Source organism: Heterodontus francisci, chromosome 1 (assembly GCF_036365525.1).
Source record: "Heterodontus francisci isolate sHetFra1 chromosome 1, sHetFra1.hap1, whole genome shotgun sequence".
In the NCBI taxonomy this organism is placed as follows: Eukaryota; Metazoa; Chordata; class Chondrichthyes; order Heterodontiformes; family Heterodontidae; genus Heterodontus; species Heterodontus francisci.
Genome location: NC_090371.1, coordinates 252565052 through 252590583, shown reverse-complemented (window position 1 = coordinate 252590583; position 25532 = coordinate 252565052). Strand labels below are relative to the sequence as shown.

The following is a 25532-nucleotide window of genomic DNA, read 5'->3' as shown; positions in this document are numbered from 1 at the left end:
TTTCACGAATTTAACCTTGTTAAGTTACATGAATAATGATGGTATAAAGAAAAATTCTATTTATTACCAGTTGTCATGCAGGCCCCCACCTGCCAAGCATGAGGCATATTAATTTTATCATATGGACATTAAATTTCAAACTGTTGTCGAAGTGAAGAAAGGGCTTACTTTAAAAAATTGTCAGATCTTGGCTGGAAATATATTTGCATGTTAACAGACAGTGTTTGGAAGGACAAAGCAGCCATTCCCTGACACATTCAACCCACAATGGACCCTTGGCAGGAAAGACAGTTTTTAAAAATTCATTCATGGGATGTGGGCGTTGCTGGCTAGGCCAGCATTTATTGCCCATCCCTAATTGCCCTTGAGAAGGTGGTGGTGAGCTGCCTTCTTGAACCGCTACAGTCCATGTGGGGTAGGTACACCCACAATGCTGTTAGGAAGGGAGTTCCAGGATTTTGACCCAGCGACAGTGAAGGAACGGCGATATAGTTCCAAGTCAGGATGGTGTGCGACTTAGACAGGAACTTGCAGGTGGTAGTGTTCCCATGCATTTGCTGCCCTTGTCCTTCTGGTTGGTGGAGGTCGCGGATTGCTGCAGTGCATCTTGTAGATAATACACACTGCTGCCACTGTGTTCGGTGGTGGAGGGAGTGAATATTTGTAGGTGGGGTGCCAATCAAGCGGGCTGCTTTGTCCTGGATCATGTCGAGCTTCTTGAGTGTTGTTGGAGCTGCACCCATCCAGGCAAGTGGAGAGTATTTCATCACAATCCTGACTTGTGCCTTGTAGATGGTGGACAGGCTGTGGGGAGTCAGGAGGTGAGTTACTCGCCGCAGGATTCCTAGCCTCTGACCTGCTCTTGTAGCCACGGTATTTACATGGCTACTCCAGTTCAGTTTCTGGTCAATGGTAGCCCCAAGGATGTTGATAGTGGGGGATTCAGCGATGGTAATGCCATTGAATGTCAAGGGGAGATGGTTAGATTCTCTCTTGTTGGAAACGGTCAGATTCTCTCTTGTTGAAGATGGTCATTGCCTGGCACTTGTGTGGCACGAATGTTACTTGCCACTTATCAGCCCATGCCTGGATATTGTCCAGGTCTTGCTGCATTTCTACAGGGACTGCTTCAGTATCTGAGGAGTCACAAATGGTGCTGAAAATTGTGCAATCATTAGCGAACATCCCCACTTCTGACCTTATGATTGAAGGACGGTCATTGATGAAGCAGCTGAAGATGGTTGGGCCGAGGACACTACCCTGAGGAACTCCTGCAGTGGTGTCCTGGAGCTCAGATGATTGACCTCCAACAACCACAACCATCTTCCTTTGCGCTAGGTATGACTTCAGCCAGCGGAGGGTTTTCCCCTGATTCCCATTGACCTTAGTTTTGCTTGGGCTCCTTGATGCCATAATCGGTCAAATGTTGCCTTGATGTCAAGGGCAGTCACTCTCACCTCACCTCTTGAGTTCAGCTCTTTTGTCCATGTTTGTACAAGGCTGTAATGAGGTCAGGAGCTGAGCGGCCCTGGCGGATCCCAAACTGAGCGTCACTAAGCAGGTTATTGCTAAGCAAGTGCTGCTTGATGGCACTGTTGATGACACCTTCCATCACTTTACTGATGATTGAGAGTAGGCTGATGGGGCGGTAATTGGCCGGGTTGGACTTGCCCTGCGTTTTGTGTATAGGACATACCTGGGCAATTTTCCACATTGCCGGGTAGATGCCAGTGTTGTAGTTGCACTGGAACAGCTTGGCTAGGGGCGTGGCAAGTTCTGGAGCACAGGTCTTCAGGACTATTGCCGGAATATTGTCAGGGCCCATAGCCTTTGCAGTATCCAGTGCCTTCAGTCATTTCTTGATATCACGTGGAATGAATCTCATTGGCTGAAGTCTGGCATCTGTGATGCTGGGGACTTCAGGAGGAGGCCGAGATGGATCATCCACTCGGCACTTCTGGCTGAAGATTGTTGCAAATGCCTCAGCCTTATCTTTCGCACTGATGTGCTGGGCTCCCCCATCATTGAGGATGGGAATATTTGTGGAGCCACCTCCTCCAGTTAGTTGTTTAACTGTCTGCCACCATTCACGGCTGGATGTAGCAGGACTGCAGAGCTTAAATCTGATCCATTGGTTATGGGATCGCTTAGCTCTATCGCATGCTGCTTACGCAGTTTGGCACGCAGATAGTCCTGTGCTGTAGCTTCACCAGGTTGACACCTTATTTTGAGGTATGCCTGGTGCTGCTCCTGGCATGCCCTCCTGCACTCTTCATTGAACCAGGGTTGCTCTCCTGGCTTGATGGTAATGGTAGAGTGGGGGATATGCCGGGCCATGAGGTTACAGATTGTGGCTGAGTACAATTGCGCTGCTGCTGATGGCCCACAGCGCCTCGTGGATGCCCAGTTTTGCATTGCTAGATCTGTTCGAAATCTATCCCATTTAGCACGGTGGTAGTGCCACACAACATGATGGAGGGTATCCTCAATGTGAAGGCGGGACTTCGTCTCCACAACAACTGTACGGTGGTTACTCCTACCAATACGGTCATGGACAGACGCATCTGCGGCAGGCAGATTGATGAGGACGAGTTCAAGTATGTTTTCCGTTCTTGTTGGTTCCCTCACCACCTGCCGCATACCCAGTCTAGCAGATATGTCCTTCAGGACTCAGCCAGCTCGGTCAGTAGTGATGCTACCGAGCCACTCTTGGTGATGGACATTGAAGTCCCCCACCCAGAGTACATTCTGTGCCCTCGCCACCCTCACTGCTTCCTCCAAGTGCTGTTCAACATGGAGGAGTACTGACTCATCAGCTGAGGGAGGGCGGTAGGTGGTAAAGCAGGAGGTTTCCTTGTCCATGTTAGATTTAATGCCATGAGACTTCATGGGGTCCAGAGTCGATGTTGAAGACTCCCAGGGCAACTCCCTCCCAATTGTATACCTCTGTGCCGCCAACTCTGGTGGGTCTGTCATAGTCACACAGTCAGAGTCGTGCAGCAGAGAAACAGGCCCTTCGGCCCACCGCGTCCATGCCGACCATAATGCCTATCTATACTAATCCCACCTGCCTGCATTAATTCCATATCCCTCTATGCCTAGCTCATTCAAGTACCTGTCCAGATGCCTCTTAAATGTCGCTACTGTTCCTGCTTCCACCACCTCCTCAGGCAGCTCATTCCAGATACCCACTATTCTTCGTGTTAAAAATTTACCCCTTTGATCCCCTTTAAAACTCCTCCCTCTCACCTTAAATCTATGCCCTCTAGTTTTAGTCACCCCTACCATGGGAAATAGACTCTGGCTATCTATGTCTCTCATAATTTTATATACCTCTATCATGTCCCCTCTCAGCCTCCTTCGCTCCAGGGAAAACAAACCCAGCCTATCCAATCTCTCTTTATAACTCAAGCCCTCCAAACCAAGCAACATCCTTGTGAATCTTTTCTGCACCCTCTCTAGCTTAATCACATCTTTCCTGTAGTGCAGCGACCAGAACTGTACACAGTACTCCAAATGCGGCCTAACTGTCTTGCCGGTGGGACAGGGCATACCCGGGGATGGTGATGGCAGTGTCTGGGACATTGTCTGTAAGGTATGATTCCGTGACTATGACTAGGTCAGGCTGTTGCTTGACTAGTCTGTGGGACAGCTCTCCCAACTTTGACACAAGCCCCAGATGTTAGTAAGGAGGACTTTGCAGGGTCGACAGGGCTGGGTTTGCCGTTGCCGGTGCCTAGGTCGATGCCGGGTGGTCCAGCTGCAAGAGCAAGAGTGAGAGGTTAGGGGGAAGATAAAGAATGGCAGTAGAGCAGGCCCGAGAGCAGCAGCGAGACCGTGAACAGAGCAAGACTGGCAGTGGGGATATACAGCTGTAGGGTTCAGAGCAGACCAACCGCATTCATTCCTTTTTATTGACTTTGCAGCGGTTAGATACAACTAGGTGGCTTGCTAGGCCATTTCAGAAGGCATGTAAGAGTCAACCATATCGCTGTGGGTCTGGAGTCACATGTCGGTCAGACCAGGTAAGGACAGAAGATTTCCTTCCCTAAAGGCCATTAGTGAACCAGATGAGTTTTTATGACAATCGACAATGGTTTCATGGGCATCATTAGACTAGCTTTTTAATTCCAGATTTATTAATTGAATTCAAATTCGACCTTCTGCTGTGGTGGGATTTGAACCCATGTCCCCAGAGCAATACCCTGGGTCTCTGGGTTACTAGTTCAGTGACAACATCACTATGCCACCGCCTCCTGTATTGACAGACAGTGCTTGGAAAGGACAAAGGACCATTCCCTGACACATTCAACCCACAATGGACTTTTGATCAGATATTGAAGGTGGGGGAGCTCGCGTTCCAGGTTGACAGCTAAGATGGCCGAATACACATACGGACATGGTCAAACCAGCTAGTCACATGACTAACCGGAGTTTTTTGAATTTGTACAGTTTCGACAGAAAGCAGAATGCTCCTGGAGTAAGGAGATCTCTCCTGGCTGGCTCTCCACAACCTCTCCTGTCCTCCTGCTCCCATCTCTTTCGCACAAGCCTCTGGATCCACTGAAGACACATAAACCCCAAGAAAGAAAAATCTCCTGCAGTGAATCAGGTTTAAGAAGAATACTGGGCCCCAACGAAAAGCAAGATCTACCTACAATCAAGGACTCTACAGTGAGCTTGAAGACCCGTAACAAAAGCTCTTCAGATATTGCTTCAAACTTTTCCACTTTATTTCTTCTGCTCTTTTCTGTCTGTTTGCATGTGTGTATCACGTATGCATGCTAGCGTGGGCGTGATGTGTATCAGTAGGCATCAACTGAATTAGAGTTTAAGTTTAATAAATTTCAACTTTTCTTTTTTAAACCTAGGAAAGTCTGTTTGTGCTGGTTTCTTTGCCTTATAATTGGGAAGCGGTGAACAAGGATTCATCAAGGGGGAGCTTAAAACACGGTGCGTTTAAAATTAAACCCTGTTACGTTAAGACCAGGTGAAGGCTGACAGGGACCCCCTAGACTCCTTTCTCACCTGGTCGTAACAGCAGTAGAGTGAATCAGGCATGAATATGAAAATATGTTTAGAGTGTTTTTCAGTTTCTGTTTTGGATTGTAATGAAACGCATTTTCATTTCACCAAGGGCGGAAGTGTCATGGAAGTGTTTTTTCCCTGTTTAAAAACTAAAGGGGTTTTGTGTGCTTTTAAGACTGACAGCAGTTTTTATATTCTCTGGGAACAGTGCGTGAGCTGCAAGTTTGTTTCCTAAACAACAGCGAGAGAGAGAGATCACATGCTGTAATGTATCAGTTTGACTGTGTGTAAAGACTGTCCAGAACCGGATGAACTGGCAGACTGGCAAAGCGTGCTCCTTGAATGAAGGTTTTGTCTCTCTCAGCAGAAAATTTACATTGGCCTATAGTCTGTGTTTTGCCCTGGAAAGGAAAATTTGCATTACTGGAGGTAGCAAATTCCTTTTCACTTTCAGTCTCTAAGAAGTCTCTGCCTCAGGAGTGATGTCCAGTTCCCTTTCGTGTTTCTGGGAGTTCTGGAAACTCAGTAAAGTTTCAACCGATAGACTGCTAATTCAAAGATCTAAATAGACCTGTTATTATATTCCTTTTTGAAAGATCTGTGTGACACCTGCTGCAGCCGAAGGACCGTGAACGCCTATCCAGCCTGTAGGCTGTTCATCAAACTCGCCTGGAGACTGCGAGTGGCATCTGAGTATTCAACTCACCAAACTGGGAACATAACCCGCCAAGACTTACAATCCAGTTGTTTTATTATTTCTAAGAAACAGCTCTAATTTAAAACATCATTTTAGAACCAGTTAACCATTGGTTTTTGAATGTATGTGTGTGTGCATGAGGGTTAGGAGGAATAAGAAGTTATAAAGTATTTTAAGACATAGATTTATCTCAGCATTGTTCAAGATTTCATTTATTAATAAGTAGCTAATTTGTTGCTGTTGAAAGATACCTGGTTTGGTGTGTTTTATTCTGGAGGGGTTAATAGTGTTTAATTTGGCTAATTTCCAGTAGTTGGGAACCTCGAATAATATGCTGGAGTAATGGGACTGAACTGACAGTTCATTGCGCCCGCCTCGGTCACAACAATAGTCTTAGGATAAGGTGACCAACCATGTAGGACTGAGGTGAGGAGAAAATGAGGAATGAATCTTTGGAATTCTTTGCTCCAGAGTGTTGTGGATGCTCACTCAATGAGCATATTCAAGGCCGAAATCAATAGATTTTTAAGCACTAAGGGAATCCATGGGATATTGGGTTAGGGTGGAAAAGTGAAGTTGATGGAGAAGTTCTACCCTTATCTTACTGAATAGCGGAGCAAGCTCAAGGAGCTGTATTGCCTACTCCTACTATCTCATGTCTTATGTTCATGCTTGCTTATCAACTTACCATGGCTCCAAAATTACTTGTACGCTCTATACTCAACTCTTCACATCTTATGCAATAGGCTGATTGGGGTATCCACAATTTACCTCCTAATGTTCCTAAAGAGCGTCTTCATTCTCATTTCAAACGGAGAAGATTTTGCATAACGCCTAGCAAGTTCGGCCAACATTGGTGGCATACTTGTCAACCTGAAATGCTTTGTGTCACGAGCATCAGGCTCTCCCATTAGTTAGGATGGAGACCACAGAGGGAATGGGTGAATGACACTGCTGTCTTCATGGCCATCCCAACAATTTAATTGTTGATTTTAAAATTAAATGCACTAGATACAATGCAAAAAAACGGTGTCATGTCAAAAACAGCAGTCAAAATAAAACTCTCAAATAAGGCAACCTAGCTTTAAGTGATGGAGGTCTGGAATGAATAGCTTGCGGGTCACCCAAGTAGGAGCTCTGCTGCAAAACATAACAGGAAATTAATTGAGGGACCATGATGCCACCTAATTCATGGATCTCTCCTACTACTAGCCCCTTGAGTTATAAACTAATTATGCACTGTTCCACAAACATTTACCTAAAAGTCTCATGATAGAATTTACATTTGTTTAACCCCGTCAGCTCATGCGCAGGCGGCTCTCAAACAGTTGATGGTATCAGCAAATGTAAAATTACTGATCTCTGTTCAGCCAATGGCAGCAGAGACCCACATTTTCATGGATCTTCCAATCTACTGCTGGTTCATGGAGCACCCTCATTGACTTATAATTATGCAGAGCCAGTCGAGTGCAAAGGTATACTTAAATCAGGACAAAAAAAAGTATGATACATGCACCCACTCTTGGGACCAACCTGATGGCAATGCATTAACTCTGCAGTGATGTCACAGTACTGTCACAAGAGTGTTGTTGTTTTTATTTGAAAGCTTGAAAGCATGTTTTGAAAACTGAGAAAAAGGATTTTTCTCTGAACATTGAATGATGAAACTTGGTGTTTGAACTGAGTGGGACAGACTGCAAGACACCTCTTCCAGCAAGGGAAATGACAGGTCACATGACTTAACGATTAGAGTTTCAGTTTCTCTTTTGTATTGTGGAGACCAGTGAACTGGACAAGCAGGAGGCAGCACAAACTGTCTGGGACCTGTTTTTTGCAGACCAGATAAAAGACCTCTCCCTGAAAAAGAAGGCTTGTCTCTATTGTAAAAAGAACTTCTACATTTGAGGTGGTGGCTATGGTCTGCCTGGAGAGAGGAAAAAAGACACCTGGAGAGGAAAAGAGGAGTTACACTCTCTGTGAAGGAAGGCTGTTTGGCTGAGAGGAAGCCCTGCATTTTTAAAGGCAGCAGTTTCCTATTGCCTCCAGTCTCTGAAAAAATCTCTGCCTCAGGAGTGAGTGCCTCTTATGTTTTGGGAGATCCTGAAAGCTCAAGAAAGCATCTATTGCTAGACTGCTATTTAAAAACCCAAGTAGACCTGTTGCTACACCCTTTGCTGAAAGATTTAGGTGACGCCTGCTGGAGACCAAGTGCTGTGAACACCTACCCATCATAGACTGTTCATCAACCTCGCCTGGACAGACTTCGAGTGGCATCCGACTATTCGACTCTGGGACACCTCACCGGCCGGAAATATCCGACCAGAACGTGACAACCTAATTATTTTATCATTCCTAAGAAACAGTTGTAAACTAAAACATCATTTTCTCTCTGTTAACCATCTTTTAATGTATGTGCTTGTGCATGAGGTGTAGGAAGAATAAGAAGTTTGAAAAGAATCCTTTTCATATATAGAGTTATCTCATTTTGTTTAAGACTTAGTTTATTAATAGTTAATTTTGTTGTTGTTTAAAGAAACCTGGTTTGGTGAGCTTTATTCTGGGGGACTAATAGTGTTTTTAATTTGGCTATTTTCCAGTAGGTGGGAAACTTTACTAATATGCTCTGACCTGTGGAGTAATGGGACTGAATTAACAGTGCATTATTCCCACCTTGGTCGTAAGAGTACCAGCACACAGGATCTGTGCATGCGTGGACAGCCGGTTTTCATTTTCAACAGAGGTTGCATTAGATCACTCAACCAAGATTTGGACGCAAATTAAATTTCAGGTCTGCTCCAGATATTGTCTTGGTTCTGTGACAACGATCTTTCCTATAAGTGCACCTTTTCCCTCCTACAACCAAAATGCTCTTTTATTAATAACAATTTAAAATTATTGAACAGATAAGTATATAGAATTTTGAACAGTTTTTTTAAAACAGTTGAGAAGTTGTTGGATCCTTTTATAAAAAAAAATTCTTGCACGGGATGTGGGCGTCGCTGGCAAGGCCAGCATTTGTTGCCGATCCCCAATTGTTCTCAACAACTGATTGGCTTTCTAGGCCATTTCAGAAGGTTGTTAAGAGTCAACCACATTGCTGTGGATTTGCATCAGGTAAGGATGGTAGATTTCTTTCCCTAAAGGGAACCAGATGGGTTTTTACAACAATACAATGGCAGTTTCAAGGCACCATTACTGAGATGTAGTATGCCAGTCCATAGTTCTTACCCCTAGTCATTACTGAGACTAGCTTTCAATTCCAGGTTTGTATTAACTAATTAAATTTAAATTCCATCAGCTGCCATGGTGGGATTTAAACACATGTCCCTAGGATATTAGCATGGGCTTCTAGATTACTAGTTCAGTGACATTAACACACCACCACCATTTTCCCCTCCTTATCAAGCAGGCACAAGTGATACTATAATGTACTAAACAATTTCAAGCTCACAAGCAGACAATTCCATTTGAAGGCATTTAAAAAGAAGTGAAAGAAAATGGAAGCAGGATTCTGGAATACAAATATACTTGATGCTCAAATACAAATGGCAATTTTAGGTGCTGTGATTTAAAATTATGGGATTCATTACAGACTTCACATATGTAGGTTTTAAATCTGAAAACATATATTTACATTTTCCAACATCACTCAATTTTTTTGTATAGTTTGGCATAAAATGTACTTAATAGGCAATTAGATTTCAGCATGAAATCAGTCAGCAGAGTCTTCCATACTACTGAAACACTGCTCTCTTAAAAACATGCAAACCTAATTATGCAGAAAAATCTGTTTGGTCTATTGTGCACTAACTGCTTAACCCACAGGGAACTCAATCTTTTACCTTGTAGCAGAATATAAGTTTAGTATTTTAAAAAGTTCAGCTGTATTCCAGTCTTCAAGTCCCATTCTGCTTAAATCCCGACAACCAGATACAACGTTAGTACATTTTTCCTATTAGTCAAGTTCATCGAACAGTTAACATGGATAATATTGTTGGTCAGGTTTCAAGTTACAGTTTGACTCCTCCACTAAACTCTTATCTTCTAACCATCAACAGACTCACCTTGAAGAACAGACAGGAACCCAGTATCACATATAGTCGTCTCATGTCATAATAATCTTCAGACTGAAATTAAACCACAAGATAATTAGGTTCCCGGTTACTAGCTGATTAGATATCAAACAGTAGGTAGGCAACAAGATAAACTGATATAGGAGAATGCATTCACTTTATTTAACTTTTCCTTTGAATAGCATCTTCAATAATTATTTTATTTTTTTTTAGCAGCTATAAGCAAACAATCCATTGCAGATAAGTAAATAAAGACAAGTGTAACTTTGCCAAACTGCTCTTTTGTATGTATTGCTCAGATATCTGTATTGGGAAGAGCAGATCACACCTTACACTCTGACTCTCCTCTGACATCAAGGTATAACACCTGCTGTATATGATTTCTTTTTGAAACCATACCATTAATATTCCAGATAAGCCACATTAAAAACATTAAAAAAGTCATGTAACTCAGCCCATACCTCACCCGCGCATTCTAATTCAGTCTGACTTGTAAACTCAGACTGTCCATAACTTTCACCTCCTATTTCTCCTCCTCTCACAAAGCCATTGACTCCTGTTGATATATAAATTAATTTTATGAATGCAACCTCTGAGCACACAACCTCACTCACCAGGAGCACAACTTTTTAGTGAATAAAATGAATGGTGTCATGCAGGCCCCCACCTGCCAAAAATGGGGCACAGATATTTCACCACATGGGCATTAAAATTTTAAAATTGTTGATGGGAAGAAAAGAAGGCCTATTACAAGGGGTTGCCAAACCCCTGACTGGAAATACATTTGCATAGCAACAGACAGTGCTTGGCAAGAACAAAGGGACTACTCCCTGCTCCAATTTTATCCACGATGGACTTTTGATTACCAGACATTGAAGTAGAGAGGCTAGCATTCCAGATTAATTGCTATGATGACCGAAAATACAAACAGACGTGGTCAGACCGGTTTAGTCACATGACTAACTGGCTGTTGGTTTTTTTTTTATTTGAACTTGCCACAGAGAATATGAACTCAGAAAGCTGTTTGCTCCTGGACTGAAAAGAACTCTCTCCTGTCTGCTCCCATTTCTTTCTCACAGAACTGAAGACCCCTAGAAGACACATGAACCCCAAGAGAGAAAAGTCTCCTACAGTGAACAAGGTTGGAGAAGAATATTGAGCCCCAACGAAAAGCAAGACTACCTACAAAAGGGACTATAGTGAGCTCGAAGCACAGTAACAAGAAATTCTTCTGATATTGCCTCAAACCACTCTAGTTTATTCTTGTTCTTCTCTTTTCTGTCTCCATTTGCATGTGCGCATCGCATATGCATGCTAGCATGGGGCACGGAGTGTATCCATAGACGTTAACCGAATTAGAGTTTAAGTTTTAATAAATTTCACTTTTCTGCGTGTGAGCAAACTCCTTAGGAGAGGCAGGATGTCAATTTTAATACCATGATAGCCACTTGATAACCAGATGTGTCATTAAGCAAGCAATCAGCATGCTGAAGATGCACCTCAGGTACCTGGACAGATTTGGAGATGCCTTTCAGCACGCACAAGTCAGGGTTTCCAGAATGGTCATGGAGTTCTGCATGACATTGCACAGTAGCAAGGTTTGGTCCTGCAGGAGGAAGGCAGTGCAGAGCACAGAGCCTTTTCAGACAATTTCAAGCAGGAGGAGAAATGTGATGTGGCCAAGGCACCAGCAGTGACACATAGTGCTCTCTGGAATGCAGGTGGTGCTGGTTATCAAGTGGCTATCATTTGGGAGAAATGAAGTTTATTGACAAAAATATTCTCAGTAAATTGTGGCACTATATTTACTTATTTTAGAACAAAATCAAAATTTAGAAATTACTAGATAAATCACAACTAATAGGATAGTGTAACCACACAAGCATACATGGTATAGTTTTGAAAGCTAAACAGACAATTGCAAGTTGTTTCCTTTTATGATCCTTTTGGACTCGAGAAGTGACAGGAGTAGGAGCAAGGTCATGTATGCATAAAGCCTCCAAAATTAAGACACAAGGTCTAGCTGAGCAATGCAAGCTCCTGAAGGAGGTTAGGCTTCTGGAAGTCAAACTTATTTCCAACAGGACTTGCAATAATTTCATAGGTTAAGTTTATAATGGCTGGATTTTGCTGTGAGGCTAATGACGGCAAAGCTCTCACTGAGAGGCACGACGACTTATGCACGCTGTAGCACATAAATCCAGAGGTTGTGCTGGGCCAATCTGTGCTGATCTGGAGACTTCGCTATTGTACTCGCCAACGTCAAGATGAGAAGGGAAGAAATGGCATTGGTGAAAATTTGGGCTGACTGTCCACTAATAACAAAGTATTTTCACTACAACATTTTAGGGCTGGTGTCTCTGGGCAGAAACAGCCTCTGGAGTCACTTTGCAAATAACTAAAAAATCAGGGCCAATGAAAACACCAGTACTGGAAGGTATTTCAACATTCAAACTGGCGTTGGAAGGGATCTGACTTTTTAAATGCTTTAATTTGAAAACTTATTATTCTGACATAATTTATTTAAAAACAGGTATAAATTTATGATCTCTTTAAATGATATTTAACATTTTAAAAATGCATATACATGTATGTTTTTTTAACAGCTAGCAAATTAATTGACTTTTTAAAAATATGCATAAATTTATGATTTTTTAAATAATTCTACAAAAATTTATCTGAATTTTTGTTCCAATTACTTTTTAACATGAATCTATTAAGACAGATCAACAACTTAGTTTTGACAGATTCTGTGGGCGTGGCTTCTATTTTCTGCACCATGTGATCTATTCTTTTTACCCACAAGAGAACACGCTACAGAGCCACACTGAGGCCCACGCTGTGAGCAAACCCTCCTTCCTAGTAAGTGAAATTCTCAACCCACCATTGCATTAGGTAAGTTTGTACTTCAAGGTGAGCAGCACCGATGACTGCAAAATCTGGTTCATAGTATTTGTTATGTTATAATTATATATATTAGCTATGTATAGTTGGCTGCTTTATGAAAACACCATGGTAAGCTGAAAGAAATTGGAAAAAATAGTTGGAGCAATTTGATTTGTTCATTTTCATGTATTTGCTGCATCCTGTCCATTGTAGAATGGAAGGATTTGATAGGCTGCTCTTTTGTAAGCTGATGGCCCATGAACACTGTATCTCTATTTCAGTGCCGTATCTCTAAACTAAACTTATCTAATCTAAACACGAGAATTTCCTCTTGCTCTCACTTAAATGAATCAGCATGATTCATGAGTTACAAAACTGTATGCTGCACTTACATAGTATCCTGGACATTAGGGCTTAAATAAACAAATGAATCAGCATGATTCATTTGTTTATTTAAGCCCTAATGTCCAGGATACTATGTAAGTGCAGCATACAGTTTTCCACAAGACATAGTGTTGAATTTTACGCAGCTCACAACGGCACACTCTGATAGTGGCGTGCGTCCCACGCAGATGCGCCGTATTGGAGCCCCCGCAATATTACGAGCGGGGGCTGATTTAAATAGAGGGGGCGGAGCGGCCACTCCTGATGACATAGAAGGAGCAGCAGCCGCGCCCCCGGCAACTGCATCCAGTGCCACCGCGCAAGCACTATTTTTAAAGGGCTTTAAGCCCTTACAGAATCACAGAATAATAGTGTAAAGAGGCCCTTCGGCCCATCGAGTCTGCACCGATGCATTAAAGACACCTGACCTGTCTACCTAATCCCATTTGCCATGGCTTGGCCCATAGCCTTGAATGTTATGACATGCCAAGTGCTCATCCAGGTACTTTTTAAAGGATGTGAGGCAACCCGACTCTACCACCCTCCCAGGCAGTGCATTCCAGACTGTCACCACCCTCTGGGTAAAAAAAGTTCTTCCTCAAATCCCCCTTAAACCTCCTGCCCCTCACCTTAAACTTGGGTTCTCTCGTAACTGACCCTTCAACTAAGGGGAACAGCTGTTCCCTATTCACCCTGTCCATGCCCCTCATAATCTTGTACACCTCGATCAGGTCACCCCTCAATCTTCTCTGCTCCAGCAAAAACAACCCAAGCCTATCCAACCTCTCTTCATAGCTTAAATGTTCCATCCCAGGCAACATCCTAGTGAATCGCCTCTGCACCCCCTCCAGTGCAATCACATCCTTCCTATAATGTGGCGACCAGAATTGCACAGTACTCCAGCTGTGGCCTTACCAAAGTTCTATACAACTCCAACATGACCTCCCTGCTTTTGTAATCTATGCCTCGATTTATAAAGGCAAGTGTCCCATATGCCTTTTTCACCACCCTATTAACCTGCCCTTCTGCCTTCAGAGATCTATGGACAAACACGCCAAGGTCCCTTTGTTTCTCGGAACTTCCCAGTGTCAGGCCATTCATTGAATACTTCCGTGTCACAGTACTCCTTCCAAAGTGTATCGCCTCACACTTTACAGGGTTAAATTCCATCTGCCACTTTTCTGCCCATTTGACCATCCCGTCTATATCTTCCTGTAACCCAAGACACTCAACCTCACTGTTAACCACTCGGCCAATCTTTGTGTCATCCACGAACCTACTGATCCTACCCCCCCCACATAGTCATCTATGTCATTTATATAAATGACAAACAATAGGGGACCAAGCACAGATCCCTGTGGTACACCACTGGACACTGGCTTCCAGTCCATAAAACAGCCATCTGTCATCACTCTCTGTCTCCTACAGCTTTGAATCCATCTTATCAAGTTACCCTGTATCCCATGTGCATTTGCTTCCTTGATAAGTCTCCCATGTGGGACCTTGTCAAAGGCTTTGCTGAAATCCATGTAAACTACATCAGCTGCACTAGCCTCATCTACACACCTGCTCACATGCTGAAAAAATTCAGTCAAATGTGTTAGGCATGACCTCCCTCTGACAAAGCCATGCTGACTATTCCTAATCAAATTTTGCCTCTCCAGGTGGAGATAGATTCTCTCCTCCAGAATTTTCTCCAATATTTTCCCTACCACTGACGTGAGACTCATTGGTCTATAGTTCCCTGGCTTATCTCTACAACCTTTCTTAAATTGTGGGACCACATTAGTTGTTCTCCAGTCCTCTGGCACCTCCCCCGTGGCCAGGGACGAATTAAAAATTTGGGTCAGAGCCCCTGCAATCGCCACCCTTACCTCCCACAGCATCCTGGGACACAAATCGTCCGGACCTGGAGATTTGTCCACTTTTAAGCCTGCCAAAACCTCCAATACCTTGTCACTCCCTATGACAATTTGCTCAAGAACCTCACAGTCGCTCTCTCTCTCTGAGTTCCATATCTACACCCTCATTCTCTTGGGTGAAGACAGATGTGAAGCATTCATTCAACACCCTACCAACGTCCTCTGGTTCCACCCACAGATTTCCCCTTTGGTCTTTCCCTGGTTATCCTCTTCCCATTGACATACTTAGAGAATATCTTGGGATTTTCCCTACTTTTACCTGCCAGAACTTTCTCATATCCCCTCTTTGCTCTCCTAATTGCTTTCTTAAGCTCCATCCTACTCTTTCTGTACTCCACTAATGCTTCCGTTGATTTGCTCTCCTTGTATTTGCTAAAAGCCTCTCTTTTCCTTCTCATCGTACCCTGAATGTTTCTGGTCATCCATGGTTCTCTGGGCTTGTTGCTCCTACCTATTACCCTAGAGGGAACATGTTGGGCCTGTACCCTCCCCATTTCCTTTTTGAATGCCCCCCACTGTTCTTCTATAGATTTCCCGACAAGTAACTCTTTCCTGTCTACCTTGGCCAGATCCTGCCTTATTTTACTAAAATTTGCTCTCCCCCAATCCAAAACCTTTTTTTGCAACTTGTCTATTTCTTTCTCCACAACAAGCATAAATTGTACCATGTTGTGGTCGCTATCACCAAAATGCTTCCCCACCAACACTTCAACCACCTGTCCGACTTAATTCCCCAGAATTAGGTCCAGCACTGCACCCCCTCCCTTGTTGGATCCTCTACATATTGAGCTAAAAGGTTCTCCTGTATACATTTTAAGAACTCCACTCCATCTAAGCCCTTAACACGATGACTATCCCAATTAATGTTGGGAAAGTTGAAATCACCTAATATAATTACCCTACTATTATTCTTACACACCTCTGCAAATTGCGCACATATTTGCTCCTCAATTTCCCGCTGACTATCTGGGGGTCTATAATAAACACCTAGCAATGTGGCTGTCCCTTTTTTATTCCTAAACTCTACCCATAAAGCTTCATTTGATGCCCCCTCCAAGATATCATCTCTCCTTACTGCAGTAACTGAGTCCTTAACTAATACTGTAATGCCCCCTCCTCTTTCTCGCTTGAAGATTCTATATCCCGGGATATTGAGCTGCCAATCCTGCCCCTCCCTCAACCATGTCTCCGTGATGGCTACTATATCACAATTCCACGTGTTAATCCTTGCCCTTAACTCATCTGTTTTACCTGTAATACTCCTGGTGTTAAAGTAGAGGCCATCCATCCTGGTCTTACTCCCTTGAAACTTACTTCCGCTGTATTCCCTCTGACTTGTTTGCTTTCCTGTGTTTAGCTGTGTCCCTATTCTGCTAGGAGTCTGCGTCCCCTCCCCCTGCCAAATTAGTTTAAACTCCTCCCAACAGCACTAGCAAACCCGCCAGCCAGGATGTATTCCCCTGTGGTTCAGATGTAAACCGTCCCGCTTGTACAGGTCCCATCTTCCCCAGAAACGGTCCCAGTGGTCCAGGAATCTAAAACCCTCCCTCCTGCACCAACTCTTAAGCCACGCATTCATCTGTACTATTCTCCTATTTCTATACTCGCTAGCACGTGGCACTGGGAGTAATCCAGAGATTACAACCCGAGAGGTCCTGCTTTTTGGTCTGCTGCCTAACTCCCTGAATATTTGATGCAAGATCTCATCCCTCTTTCTACCTATGTCATTGGTACCAACATGTACCATGACCTCTGCCTTATCACCCTCCCCCTTCAGGATGCCCTGCAGCCATTCAATGACATCCCGGACCCTGGCACCAGGGAGGCAACACACCATCTTGGAGTCACGTTGACGGCCACAGTAGCGCCTATCTGTTCCCCTGACTATAGAATCCTCTATTACTACTGCTCTTCCTCTCTTTCCCCCTTCCTGTGCAGACAGGCTGTTTGTGGTGCCAGAAACTTGGCTCTGTCCGCACTCCCTGGAGGAACCAGCCTCACCAGCCTCCAAAATGGAATACCGATTTGCAAGTGGGACCCCAGGGGATTCTGAACTACCTGCCTGTTTCTCTTGGACTGCCTGGTGGTCACTCATTCCCTTCCTTCCTCAAGTCCCTTCAGCTGCGGTGTGACCAGCTCTATAAACATGCTATGCATGATGCTCTCAGACCCGTGAATGTTCCACAGTGTTTCCAGCCGCCGTTCCAGCTCTGAAACTTCCGGGAGCTGCAGCTGGACACACTTCCTGCACACATGCTGGTCTTGGGGACTGGAAATGTTCCCGGATTCCCACATGCAGCAAGAGGAGCAAACCACGGCTTTAAGCTCTCCTGCCATGACTAAACCCTTTAAATTTAAAACTTTAGAAGACTATTATAATAAAAAAAAAAAATCAACTAAGTCTTGCTAAAACAATGACTTACAATTCAATCCAGTTTGAAAAATACCCACCAGGACTTACTTACAAATAATTTTTAAAGATACATTAATCAGAAATTTTTTATTAACAAATAATGAAGATGTAGAGGCCCTTCCCCAACGCCCCCAATGATCATTTCATTGCCCAATATGACCAACGCTTGCCTTTTTCTCTACCTGTACCTTCTAACCTTTGCCCTTCAACCCCTTCCCACCATCCACACATCCAATAAAAATTGATTTCCCCGCTCCCCCACCCCTCCTGCTCTGAAAATTTTATTCCTCCCCCCCTCCCCACCAGGTTCTCGCCTTGGAACTCCATACGGCGTGGGACGGCTGCCGCCTGCAGATAAATTTATTTAAATATCATTAATGTTGATTTAACTATACAGATGAAGGGCCCGTCACCAGGCAGCGGGGGGGGCCGTTCCAAGGTCCCCCCCCACCGCCACCAGTCATATGCCGTGGGCCCTTCTCGACGTCAGGGGTCAAGGTGGGCCTCTCCGCACAGAATTGTACTGCCCCCCCCACGACTTGCGGCGTCAAGGAGCTGATAAAATTCAGCCCATAGATATGTGCTAAATGCAATATAATTGTTTCCTTAATTCTATACAATTTTACGCTCTTTCGCCAACACATACTACTCTTCCTCCGAATAGGTCCACATACACTTGTGCTAAATTATGAATGCAAATATGAGCAACTAGTTTTATTTCAGTCACAACTGAGAGTAAAATTGTCTGAGATGATGTTCAGATGCTGCATATTATTATAATTTTATTACCAGTTCTCCAAAGTCTGCTGATTCTAGATCACTCAGTGCTGTATCAATATCCACCTGAAATGGGAATATTAGAATTTAGGATGCAATAAGGAAAATACATGCCGGAATCATTAAACTCATTTTTTAAAAGTAATTTGGAGTCACCTCTCCACTCAGCGGGCTGGATTTTGAGAGCCCGCCGCCGATCTCGGCAGCGAGCTCAGAAAATGCCGAAGAGCCGCTGCAATCTCACGCGTGGCAGCTTATTTAAATAGCTGGGGCGACCTGCGCCGTCCCCGCAACCCCACCACCCCCCGATCTTGGGGAGGGGGTGGGCTGTCTGTCCCCGGCAATGTCGTCAGCTGCCTATGCGCAGGCGCTGGCGCCTTTTTTAAAGGGCAGCCAGCCCTGGTCAATTTGAATTTTTAAAGATACACCCCCCCCAAAATTTATTAAATAAATTTCTAACACCCCTTTCCCTCCCCCCCAATAACAATTACATTAACTATTTGCCCTTCCACCCTCCCAAAACACTTACTTTTTTGACCTTCCCCACCACCTCCCCCCCCACCCCGGCAGACTGCACAAAGTCTAAAGTGCACCCCTTCACATCATCCCCTACAACATTACGTTTATTTGACCCCGTCCTCATCTCCCGTACTGAAAATATTAACTCCTCCCCCCCTCCCCACCAGTGTCACACCGGCTTTCCCCAGACGAGGAATTGAAGGCGCGGGAGTGCCGGCTGCCGCTCCAAAGGTTGAGGTGGGCCCGGAAGATTGATGCCAAGTTCATTTAAATTTAAACATGTCATTGATTTAAATATTGAAATCCAGGTCCCATCACCCAGCGGCGCGGAAGGGGGGGCGAGGGGGGGAGGCCGCCACAGAGCCTCGCCACCACCGGGAGCATCTGGCTGAGACCTCCCGACATCGACCTCCGTGGTGGACCGCAGCCTGCCTCATCCAGCCCAGCATGTGTAAGGCAACAAATGATTGTTTAACTCAAATTCAAGGGCAAAATGTAAGATTTTAAATAGTTACAAGGAATGGACAAGCTGTTTTTCACCGATGCTGCAGATGCATTTATAAGAGACAGCAATGCCATCCTGTCTGACACCAAGTTTGCACTTCATAAACTGGTGTGACTGGTTGGTTGTTTCATTGAGAGCTGATTATAGTTGAGTATAGTTAACTGAAAAAAATATAGTTAACAGGAAAAAATAGAGGAAAACTAGAATTTAAAAATACAGTGTGGTACAGAATGAAACATTCACTATTTACCAATCTCTATCATTCCATTTTAGAAAAGCAAGAATTACTCCACAAGGAGGAAACATTCCAATGCAAGTCACCTTGGGTTGCTCTTCTCAACCACTGCCTCAGCTAGATAATATTGTGCCCTGAGGAAGTTAAAAAGGTGGAAGATGAAAACTCTTTGAAAAATGGACAGTGGGGTAGATGAAGAAAAAAAAATAAGGCCACCTAAATACCTTGGAAGAAAAAAAAATCCAAAATTGACTTTAGCTAGGCTTCAATTAGTCTAAAGATCCTTGAAACAATCATTAAATAATTTATATCACAGCACTAAGCCTCACATGTTCCAGACATGATACTGAGCACCTCCTTGAAACTCAGAAACCATAAATTTATGAACACACGTATGGTAAATTTTCAGAGAATCCGCTCCCCACTCATCAGTCTACCAGGGAATTATCCCATTTACACTTTTTTTAAATTTGCTGCCTTTGATTTTGTGGGCCTAGTGATTGCGACTGTTTTTTAAATGTTGCTTCATGGTATCAACCAACAAACAGTTAGTATAAGAAAACTGAGATATATGTAAATTAATGGGAACATTGACTTAAACTTTCTATCTGGTCTTGAGGTTCCACGGTATGCACTAATGTTGGCCACAAAGAAAAAAGTTTGAATGTGCCAATCAAAAGGATTTCCAACGTCCACTTGGGATGTCACTTACTCAAAATGCTCAGATGAAGGTGGATTGAAATTCTGGAGTTTCACTTCATTAAAGTATTAATGCAATACTTCTTCTTTGGAGGCTGGCTGCAGTAAAGTTCATGATCAGGATTACATAGTGGTCGAATGGATTGAATGGCCTGTTTTCCCATTCCATAATGTCTTATGCTGTTACTGAAAATTGCAAAATTAGCTGGTCATGGTGCAAATTCATCAATAAAAAAGATTGTAGATTATCCCCTTTTCCCACTCTCAAAATCTACATGAATTAAAAAAGGGCAGATATAAATTTAAATGCACTGGCACAATTAATTCCAACACCCTTTTCATGAAACAACTACGCCAAAACAAAAAGTATGAAAAATACATTTCCAATGTATAATCATGGAAATCCTCCTTTATAAATTAATCTTGCCTGTACTGAAAAGCTGAAAGTTGCATTATCCCATTTTAATTCAATGCTCGTTCAAAAGCTCCTCACTGTGTTTCACAAAGGACTTGGGACAGTCACATGCAATAGCAGCAAGATGCCAGCGAGTAGCATTAATGATCAATAAAAAAAAATCTACAACACATTCTTTTTCCTATCTTTTTGATCTGTCCAGAACATCTTTCTGCAGCATTATGGAATTTTATTTTTAAGAGGGTGCTGTATATGGACTTCCCTTCAATGGCAAAGCAGACTTCATCATCTTTTATGTTATTACATATCCGTTCTGAGGTGATAAAATATTACTATATCTGTTTGAACATCATAGTTGGTAATGTTCGAGTAACATACATGTTAAAAGAAAAAGGACATCTGAAATGTCATTAAGGGGATGCAAAGACTTCACTTGTAAACTGTATAATCATACAAGTCACATTGAACTGGCGTAGAATTGATTCACTTGAAACATTCCAGTCATGGAGACATCATTCATCTACTTTATTAAAATACACCATAGTATATGAGCTGAATTAACAAGGCTGTTTTCCCTTCTACAGGTATTTCAGGGCTCAGTACTTTGTAGTGGGAAATTCCGTTTATAAGGTAGCAAAAAAAGAGATGTTTCCACTGTAACAGAATGCCTGAAGCACCTTAAACAAAAGAATACAATGGATCATTGTAAACAAATAAACATACAGTAGTTATAAAAAGCTTGGTGGACTTTGCAATAGTGAGCTCCTTTAATAGCTATGTGCAGTGACAACATTAATGAATTCATGAAGATTTCCTCTGAGCAATATTTGTGGTGAAACAGTAAGCATCTTTAAAAGAATGCCAATTCTCCCTTACGATTAGTACAACGACAATTTGCATTTATATAGCACCTTTATCATAGTAAAACATCCCAAAGTAATTCACAGGAACGTTATCAAACCAAATTTGACAATGAGCTGCAGAAGGAACTATTAGAACAAAAGTTTCGTCAAAGGGGTAGGTTTTAAGGACTGCTTTAAGGACTGTCTTAAAGCAGAAAAGGTCGAGGCATGGAATGGTTTCAAGAGGGAATTCCAGAGCCAAACGCACAGCTGCCAATGGTGAAGCAATTAAAATCAGGGTTGCAAAAGAGATCAGAATTGGACGAATCTCAATTGGTTGTAGGGCTGAAGGAGGTTACAGAGATAGGGAGGGATGAAGCCATGGACAGATTTTAAAACAAGGATGAGAATTCTTAAAACCAGGCATTGTCAGACAGGCAACCAATGGAGGTCAGCAAGCACGAGGGATGGGTGAACGGGACTTGGTGCGAATTAGGAAATAGGCAGCAGAGTTTTGGATGAGCTCAAGTTTGCAGAAGGTGCAAGTTGCGAGGCCAGCCAGGAAAACAAATTAAAATACAAAATCATGGTTGCAATTTCCTGTAAACTAGGAGTCCTTGCAGGGATAATTATTTTATTATTTGCCTGTCTAATGAGTTGCATGCACCCTGCACATTTCTCACATTTTTTGATCTTTCTAGAAAAACTGAATAGAGGAAATCTTTAAAAACTAATTTGCATTGTTACTACTCTTACATCGCTGTTTCTGTACTGTGCAGAAGTCAGTTTCTAACTTTCACATAAAATTTCAGAATGTTTCACACAGTAATACAATAGATAATATGTACTCGAGGGCTAAGGTAAAAGTTGTACAATAAAAAAGGGTTAAAAAGTAGTTTGACTGCTCACATTTGTAGTTGTCTTGTGAATAGACTTAGTTTACCTTGATATCCTGGGGTAACGTAAGCCAGTGAACTCCAGGTAGACTGTCTAAAAACAATGTGCTCGAACTGCTATAACACTGGGAATTGGGACTGCAGTTTAACTTTGCTGGCTGGATGGCTTGTTGGAAGTACAGATTGAAAAAGTGGTCTAACTGGGGAACATTCTCCAACTTGCAAAAGGCACTGAAGGAAGACAAGATATTTAGAATTAATGAAACTGAATAACAAAATACTTCATTAACTGTCTAAAATTAGAACACAACATAAAAAATTCAATAAACAAAATAACTATAACTCATCATACAATAAACCATCACTTCTATAATATTAAGTATCAAGACGTTGAGAAGTCGCTTTCAATCTTAGTTTAGTGTAACTAAAAGTAAATAAATACCACACGCCATCTGCTCTTTTGTCTAGATAAAAAGCAGTTTCACCATCTATACCCCTTATGGATTGCTATAATTAGCAGTAAATTCAACATCAGTTCATTTTTCCAGCTATTTTTGGTTTGTTTGATCTGAACATTGAATGCTGATATGATCATTGGAAAGAGAATTAATCAGTGTCTGAGAGGAGTTATTAAGCCTGAGTGTGTGGGTCAACTGTTATTAAGCTATAGAATTTCAACCATGTATGTTTAATTCAGCTTCCTCATCTTGTTTGGCTCTCAACTCCTCTATATCAGTTACCACATGATGTCATCAGGGCTTTGATGCCTGTCTATGGAGTTTCAAAGAGCACACCCATTTTAAAGGATACCGCTACCCTTTCCCGAGCCACTGTCTCAGGCTGAACCAGACTATCTGCAACCTTGGCATCCCAATCAACTCCAAACTGAGTTTCTGATCCATACCCTCTCCGTCACAAAGAACACATTTCCAGCTCTATAATGTTGTCTGTCGTAGTCTTTTACCTCAGCCTATGCATTGCTGAAATCCCTATAGATGCCTGTGTCATCTCCAGACTTAATTATTCCAGTCTTCTCATTGCTATTCTGCCTTTCTTCACCATCCATAGAAACTAGCTTTCCAAAACCATTCTGTTCACATGCTTTCCTGCACCAAGTCTTTTTTGCTGTCACCCCCATCTTCAGTGACCTACTTTGGCTCTTGGTCCACATAATACCTCATTTAAAATTCTGTCTTGACTTTAAATCTTCATGGCTGTTCTGTTCCTATCTCCAATTTCTTCAAGCACTACAACCCCATCAAACTCACCTTCTCTAATTCCAGCCTCTTTGCATGTCCTGTCCCTTTGCCCCTCACTGGAAGTTATAGGTCTCACTCTGTGGAATTCCACCCCCCACCCCCACAACAAAAAACCCTCCACCCCCTTCTCTTCCTTTAAGACCTTCTTTTCTCACCAAACTTCTGGTCAGCCTTTCAAATGTCTCCTCCTTTGGTGGCTTGGCATCTATTTTTTCTCCTGCCTCAGGCATTTTTCTACATTCAAGACACAATACAAATGCAGCCATTTGCTGTTGTTTTCAGAACAGGTTAAGTTCCTGAAACAATTGTGAATAACTTTTCATAAACTTTGCTTTGGAGCAGTCATACTAGTCACTGGGCAGCTTTTTTTTTCATTCTTTCATGGGAAGGTGAGTGTCCTGCCAAGGCCAGTATTTGTTGCCCATCCCGAATAGCCCTCAAGAAGGTGGTAGTGTGCCACGTTCTTGAACTGCTGTCGTCCATCTGGTGTAGGTACACCCAGAGTGCTGTTAGGGAGTTTCAGGTTTTTGATCCAGCGACAGTGAAGGCACGGCAATATAGTTCCGTCATGATGGTGTGTGACTTGGACAGGAACTTGCAGGTGGTAGTATTCCCATGTATCTGCTGCCCTTGTCCTTCTAGATGGCAGAAGTCATGGGTTTGGAAGGGGCTGTTGGAGGAGGCTTGACGAGTTGCTGCAACGCATCTTGTAGATGATACACACTGCTGCCATTGTGCACTAATGGTGGAGGACGTGCCGATCAAGTGGGCTGCTTTGTCCTAGATGGTGTCAAGCTTCGAGTGTTATTTGTGTACTAAAGAACTAGCACCCAAGAGGGTCTACAGTGCCTCAGTTTAACATTTCATCTTAAGATAGAACCTCCGGCAATGCAGCACCATGACCCTTCAGTACTGCACAGAGGTGGTAGTCTAAAGTTTGCACGAAAGTCTCTAGAGTGGGTGACTTGGAGGTGAGAGGGCTACCACTGATCCAAGGCTAACACCTGTGATATGTGTTATACTACAAAATATTGCAATTTAGTTTTTCCAGGTTTTGCTAAATATATTTTCATATTGATGTTCACTCAATGACATCAACAACATATCACTGATGCCACAAAACAATTAGTATAGGCCAGGACTTGAGTAGAAGTCTCAAAGTGACAAGGTTTCCACAAGCCTGACTGGAACAGGTTAGAATATCTCCTGGCAAATTGGATATTTTATACACTTCATGCTAGTGCAAAAAGGAAGCACAGCTCACTCCTTTCTATGGTACTCAAGATATTTTCACGTTCCACTTAATGAATTAATATTCATAATCATGAGGTGATGCATTTTGGGAGGACTACCAAGGCAAGGGAATATACAATGGATGGTAGGACCCTCGGATGTACAGAGGGTCAGAAGGACCTTGGTGTACTTGTCCATAGATCACTGAAGGCAACAGCACAGGTAGATAAGGTGGTTTGGAAGGCATATGGGATACTTGCCTTTATTAGCCGTGGCATAGAATATAAGAGCAGGGAGGTTATGATGGAGCTGTATAAAAAGTTAGTTAGGCCATAGCTGGAGCACTGTGTACAGTTTTGGTCACCACACTATAGGAAGGATGTGATTGCACTGGACAGGATGCAGAGGAGATTCACCAGGACGTTGCCTGGGATGGAGCATTTCAGCTATGAAGAGAGACTGGATAGGCTAGGGTTGTTTTCCTTAGAGCAGAGAAGGCTTAGGGGGACTTGATTGAGGTATTCAAAATCATAAGGGGCATTGATAGGATAGATAGGAAGAAACTTTTTCCCTTAGCGGAGGAGTCAATAACCAGGGGGCATAGATTTAAGGTAAGGGACAGGAGGTTTAGAGGGGATTTGAGGAAAAAAAATTTCACCCAGAGGGTGGTTGGAATCTGGAACACACTGCCTGAAGGGGTGGTAGAGGCAGGAACCCTCACATCAGTTAAGAAGTATTTAGATGAGCAC

The 25532-nt window shown here is 43.0% G+C and overlaps 1 protein-coding gene across 2 annotated transcripts in view; it reads right to left on the bottom strand.

The window, feature by feature from the left end:
* Positions 1-25532, bottom strand: part of intu (inturned planar cell polarity protein) — a 239930-nt gene that overhangs the window by 67549 nt on the left and 146849 nt on the right. For both annotated transcript variants that reach the window (XM_068042834.1, XM_068042826.1), the window contains exons 8-10: positions 22339-22522; positions 18193-18246; positions 9790-9852 (exon numbers count right to left, since the gene is read on the bottom strand). In XM_068042834.1, the coding sequence (XP_067898935.1) occupies positions 9790-9852; positions 18193-18246; positions 22339-22522 (301 nt within the window). The remainder of the gene's footprint in view (positions 1-9789; positions 9853-18192; positions 18247-22338; positions 22523-25532) is intronic.